General features: G+C 40.8%; 1 protein-coding gene across 3 annotated transcripts in view; it reads right to left on the bottom strand.

Moving 5' to 3' along the window:
- The window catches only part of ppm1f (protein phosphatase, Mg2+/Mn2+ dependent, 1F), a 134884-nt gene that overhangs the window by 30579 nt on the left and 98011 nt on the right, over nucleotides 1-6294 (bottom strand). For all 3 annotated transcript variants that reach the window (XM_032511259.1, XM_032511258.1, XM_032511260.1), the window contains exon 3: nucleotides 4356-4486. In XM_032511259.1, coding sequence (XP_032367150.1) covers nucleotides 4356-4486 — 131 coding nt within the window. The remainder of the gene's footprint in view (nucleotides 1-4355; nucleotides 4487-6294) is intronic.

The raw sequence follows: 6294 nt of genomic DNA, 5'->3' as shown, positions 1-6294 counted from the left end.
CCATGACCTTTCAAAAATTAAGATCCGGTGGGAAGGGGAGTTGTTGGCTGAGTTGTCGGACAGACTTTGGGAGGATGCACTGCAAAGAATTAACTCATCTTCATCCTGTGCACGCATAGGGCTCATTTCAGTAGGGCTAGGTTAGCAGATATATATCCGTGAACGGACGGGAGTTGTAATAGATGTTCCCTCTCTCCAGCTGATTTAACACACCACACAACACGCCTTTTGGTTGTGCCCCCGTCTAAATCAATTTTTCAAACTTGATCAGAAGTCATAACATTTCAAATTAAGCCCTGCCCGTTGATTGCAATATTTGGTATTTTAAATGAGAGCTTAAAGCCCATGTTGCAAGTTAACCACCACTGTTGATTATTGGGTACAAAAAGCACTCAAGATATGTATATCATTTTTAAAAATGTCTCCAAATGTTTTAAAGTAGTTTTTGGTCATTTTGGTATTTTCGGGTTTATGGAGTCAATCGGCGATGACCACTCAAGGGAGTTAAGTTCAGCCTGGCACTAGAACTACGGTGATGACTGGGATGAGGAAGAGGAGGAAGGCCAGCAGCCGAATAATTACGAACCTGACAGGCGTGAGAGGGCAAATGAGGAATTGTCAAGATTGTGGGGAAGTCTCCTTCATTTATCTCCTTTATTTAGCAACGTAGCAGTGCATACAATGACTTTACTTTTTACTGTCAGTGAATAGCAGCGAGTGAACGTCAACGTTTTCTCTTTATCTATTGACAGGGATCATGTTATTAGTTCAGATAAGTAATGGTACACTTATCTAGATATAAGAATAGAAGGCATCCCCGAGTGTTTTTTCTAAGTGTTTACTTCTAACCTCCGGTGAAAACGTGTCGCTGTTTGGCCGGTGCTTGTGTGTGTGGCGGCGAAGCTGCGGTGGAGAGCGGGTGCTGTAGGCAAGTAGCCTCCGGTCGGGAAGCTCATACCGCGCACACTCGGGCTACTCTTCAATTATTTTTAACGTCATAAATGAAAATAATGTCCAGGGTCTCAGGGGAAAGAAACGATATGCATGTCTCCATTTCAAACATCACTGCAGGTTGATTGTGGGCAACAACGCTGTCGTGGTTAGCTTACCGAAACTCTACTTCCAAAGTTGCTGGCTACACAACGTTAATCCGCTAGCATCCGTACAGGCTAACTATAGCCAGTTAGCTTTGTGTGTAACGTAACAAAAACCCACCCATCTTGTAGAGCAAAGCTTACAATTCCATTCATACAATTATGGTACAAAGGTGCACTAATGCCACATGTATGATGTTGACACCATGGACCATATATAGGCAACACCAAAGGCAGTCGTATATTTACCTACAGGCTAGGCTAACGCTGTTTGTCTAACGTCTGGCGGCGTAGCGTTAGCTAGCTCTAAACTTGTGAAAAGCCGACAACATCCCCCGTCTAACTGTGTTTCACTTTCAGATCTTTGAATTCTTGGTTACGTCCGTCTTTGAAAATCTGCCCGCCTAACACGGACAAAAATGTACCAACCTTCCTACCTAGCTAGCTAACCTACGCTAGCTAGCTCGTTAGCTATACCGGTATGCTAGCTATAGCTATCTATCTCTTTCTCTTTAAATATATCTATCAATACTGTCTATCTGTCTAGCTATATATATAGGCTTATATGTATGTATTATCTATAATCTGTTGCTGAACACTCTTTCTTACACTGTTGTCTTCTATCTCTCTCGTAACTGTCAATGGTCTCTCTAAGCTGGCTGGCCTATCGTCTCCCTTGTGTGACGTCATGCAATGCATTGTGGGAGAAAAGCAAACCACTGTAAAATATGACCTACTTTTTCGTTTTATTTTATGTTATGTGATACTTTTCAATATCATATACAGTGGATAACAGTTAGAATGTTTATTACCAACAATCAATAAGTGCAAATTAGTTGGAAAATTAAACCTGCAACATGGGCTTTAAATTTAACTCAGGTCCAATCGTACATTGTTGCCTTTACATCACTTCTTGCCTGTCGTAGGATTGTATTGGTTTGTACATCCGCTACTCCACCACCGGTGGCCGCATAGTTAAGTGATGTTTTATTTTTTCTTAAACTAGAAAAAATCAAATTCAAATTGAAAGGTTCAGTCCAGAAATTTTACTTAAAATGGCAACCCTTTGTGACATGTTTTGAGAATCTTAAAGAACTGCCTGAAGTATGAGACAGCTCTTATTGTTAGTCTACTTGTACTTGTTTTGTAAGTATGTTTAAGGTAATTTTGATGCATAGCTGTGAGAATGTACATTAATATAATTCAATTTATTTTTGTATTTAATTTTATATATATTTTTTATTATTTTTTAAATATATTTATTTATTATTATTATTATTATTATTATTATTATTATTATTATTATTATAAGCCAACTGCCAAAAGTGGTATGGGTGAGGGTAATCTTGTTCCTGTTTATTAGAAAAGAAAACTGAAGGGAAGTCCTCAAACAAGTTTTCGTAAAACGACAAATTTTGCACGAAATTCGCCATGGCGTAAATTTTTGTAATGTTGTGATTTTTTTCTAAAAATAGCTCAATAGAGTTCCAGACGATATGCATGTTCCCTCAAAAGTTAGTGTGATAAATTATTACTTTTGTCAAACTCCAGGTGCACGTTAGGGGGCGCTATAGAGCCCCCTGAAAACGCTCAAGACCAATCACAACAGAAATTTGTGATTATTCATAGGTCTGACATGTGTGCAAGTTTTTGTTTTCCCGCATGCTAAGACCCTCAAAACATGAGAGACAGGAGATGTGCGGAATAATAATCCTTACAAAAACAATAGGTTCCTTGCACTTCGTGCTAGGACACCGTTAGTGCACTTCAGTTCTTGGGCCCTAATAAATCTTTTCTTAAATAGCCGACAATAGGACTATTACTTCCTGTCTATTACTACTTTGAATCCAGGTCGTTCCGGGTCGTTCTGTGAGTTGATTAATGTGCATTGTCCTAATAAAATAAATCTACTTATTTAATAAATACTATTGTCCAAAAGGAGTAGGAAGACGCAAAATGCTTTTTCTTTTTTGGAATTATGACATTTAAATCATAATAATTATAGCAGTTGGTATGGTGAACAGTGGCAATTATAGTAACAATAAAGATAATAGAACTATTACTAGAAATAAAAGTGCAGGAAGTTTTAAAATTCAATTTGCTAAATTATTTTGCTTCTTAATTTAGCCTTTCTGTGATATTTGGGGGTCTTGTGCTGGTTGGGAAAACAATGCAAATTAGCATAGGAGCAAGCTCTGATTAGCGAACACCTGGCCTATCACATTCATGGTTTTTAGTCTTTTGACTTTCGCCCAGAACTGAAGGGCAAAAGACACTGGGAACTCCATAGAGCTACTGTACAAGCCTGTCAAATTTTCCTCTTTTACATCCCACAAGTGCGGTAACTTACTGTGACTCAAACAAGATGCAGAGGTGATATAGTTTTGCTCCATCGGCACTGCAGATCAGCTAGTGTGTCGGAGCTGAGCTCCACTCTCTGTGAAATATGCAGAGGACAGAGAAGCTCGGGCTTACACGGTCTCAAGTACCAAAATTTGGCACCTATTGATTTAGGGTGAATCGGTCCTAGTTAGTACCAGCGTAATTCTGCACTTGTGTAGTGATCTTATGAGACAACTATTCACCTTGACAAGAAATATCACATTTTAATATTGCACCTTTAATTCTTACATATTGATTGATTGTTACAACGCTACTACCAGCAAAACACTATGGAGCTACCGCTTAGCCGTGGTCCAGCAGAAGCAAAACAGATGACTCTATTTACAATGTTGGCTGTTTTGGCAGCGCCTTTCAGGGTACACTGTGCTGATTATGATACAGCACCACCACGTCGGCAATGGCGTAACTGTCACAATTGTTACAAATGACATATAGTTTTTCCATGAAGACCTTTGTAGTTTAGGCGAGAGCATAAGGTAGGATAAAATGTCACTGAGGTGGCAGACTCATAATTCTCTATGCAGGTAAAACCCTGACTAACATCTGGCTTTTGTTGGTGGTAAATGTAACGATTGGATAGATGACAGATATTCATCCCTTTTCCAGCATGTTCATGACTTTGAACTTGACATATCACGAAGAAAATGCATACTCGTCTAAAGGCAATGGGAATGAAGAATTTTTCCTTTTTTATTGGGTTTTACCACATTTACAAAACCTGCATACGTGCTTTTGGTGGAAAAAGGGTATAAGGGTAGACTAAAGATTAGAGACAACTTTCGGTATAATACTATATAATTAAACGGCACCACAAACTAAAAAGCAGCCTCCAAAATGAGCATAAAATAAAACACTTACTGACTACTTGCTTTTCCTCTTCCTGGTTGTCATCAGCTTCGTTGGGGCAGTGGAAAGGTAAAAGGTCGTTCTGCAGCAGTTGGGACAGTGCTGTCTGGCACAAGAGGGCACTGAGGCCTGCAGGAGCACCCCTGAACCAACAAAGACAAGCAGAAATACATCTGTACTTTGTCAAGATCTGAACATGACTAATGTTTCTCACCAGACTTTACACAGGGTTTCTGCTATATAGACTAGATTTTTTTGGCTGAGCTTACACTTTTTTGGCTTCTGAGATCCTAACCATCGTCATCCTACATCGACAGCCAGCACAGCCAGCATGGCAGAGGCACCCTCACTGCATATAGAAATAGCCATACTGGCTGCAGCCTCAACCCTGCTTTTCCCCACACAGACTGTTTATGGACATCAGGCCCACATGACCAAGATGAGGCATTCGTTGGCATTCTGGGTGCCTTCATGCTGCATACGCTTGAGCAGGCTGTCACTGGACATCCACAGGGATGAGCGTCTGACCCACCTCCCGTAATAAAGTTTCCTGTGTGCAGCCTTCTGGCATCCCCCCACCCCATTCTCCTCTGCTTTCCTGTACCGACACCAGGATGGTAGGATGTATAATGTAATTGTTTTGTAATATAGTTGCATCGCGATCAGTAAAGTATACGTGCGACACCTATATATTTAATATATGACATGTAGGCTGTGAATTAATGTACATTGCTTTGAGAGAGAGAGAGAGAGAGAGAGAGAGAGAGAAAGAGAGAGTTTCCATACCTGTTACTTTCCTTTAGTGTCTCTGATACATTTTAACATGAAGGCCAGGTACCCCAACACTTGCACAACACATGCTGTATTTTTCTGAGAGTTGTATATCCCAAGCCTAACTCGTGCACAAACAGCACCATTCACGTCATACACAATATCGTTCCTGATACATCTTGAAGACGCGTAGTTGTGTAGACACTTTTGCAGACTGCACTCTAGTAGTAAACTGCCACAGAAGCCAGAATTCTGCTGATCGATATTAACTTTAAGCCCTGTTCCTGCTCAATTAGGACAAATGAAACCACTAATCAGCTCATTAAGACGCGGTACATGAACTATCAGCCACTGCTGTGTGGCGCTCTCATTACCTCCGCTGTGTTCCCGAACGACAGTTTACACATCAACATACTATGTGATGGCATTTCATCGTCTGCTGTCTTAGTTTGTAATCCCCCGTGTCTGCTTGCTAATAATGTTTTCATCTTCTCTGAGATGATTTTCTACGCGCTTCTTTCAACATTTAAAACACCGCGGAAATGTCAGAGCACGTCACGTGACTCTTCTGAACAAGAAGTCAGAAACTGCCAATGAGTCACCCAATGGAATTACCATATTTGGATCCGGCAGCGTTGTACAGGAGAGAGAGAGCTGTCACTCCCATAGACAGTTAAAGAAATGGACCAACAGATCCCGTTGTTCTGGACAGTGACCAGTGAAGGATATTAGAAAAGAGGGTAAGCCTCTCCTAGTGTCGCTCCTATGGCGCCATTTTGATGCCACCATACCATCACCTGCCGTTAGCATTCCATTGACTGCCATTCATTTTCGCGCCACTTTGACAAATAATAACTTTACATCTGAAGCATCTAAAAACTCTATTTGTCCGTTGTTTATTTTTAAAGAAAGGCGGGATGTCACATATGCGTTGACAAGGACTTCTGCACTCTGCTGGGTGAGCGCTGGGCGAAGTCATGCAATGTTCCTTAGATAGAAAAAGGCACTTCAAGACAATCTGTTTGTTTGCACTAAATGAGTGTATTGTCCAGTATGACACCAAGGTCTCTTGACCCGGTTGGAGCAAAGGATGGAGCTGCCAGCTACACGAAAGGGTGAAAGTGTCATGGGCCGGCTGCTGTCTGTTTCTGTCTTCCCTTTCCCCTGTGTGTCTGTCTGT

Source organism: Etheostoma spectabile, unplaced genomic scaffold, assembly GCF_008692095.1.
Source record: "Etheostoma spectabile isolate EspeVRDwgs_2016 unplaced genomic scaffold, UIUC_Espe_1.0 scaffold342, whole genome shotgun sequence".
Taxonomy (NCBI): Eukaryota; Metazoa; Chordata; class Actinopteri; order Perciformes; family Percidae; genus Etheostoma; species Etheostoma spectabile.
Note: the sequence above shows the minus strand (reverse complement) of the source record. Positions and strands in the feature narration are given on the sequence as shown.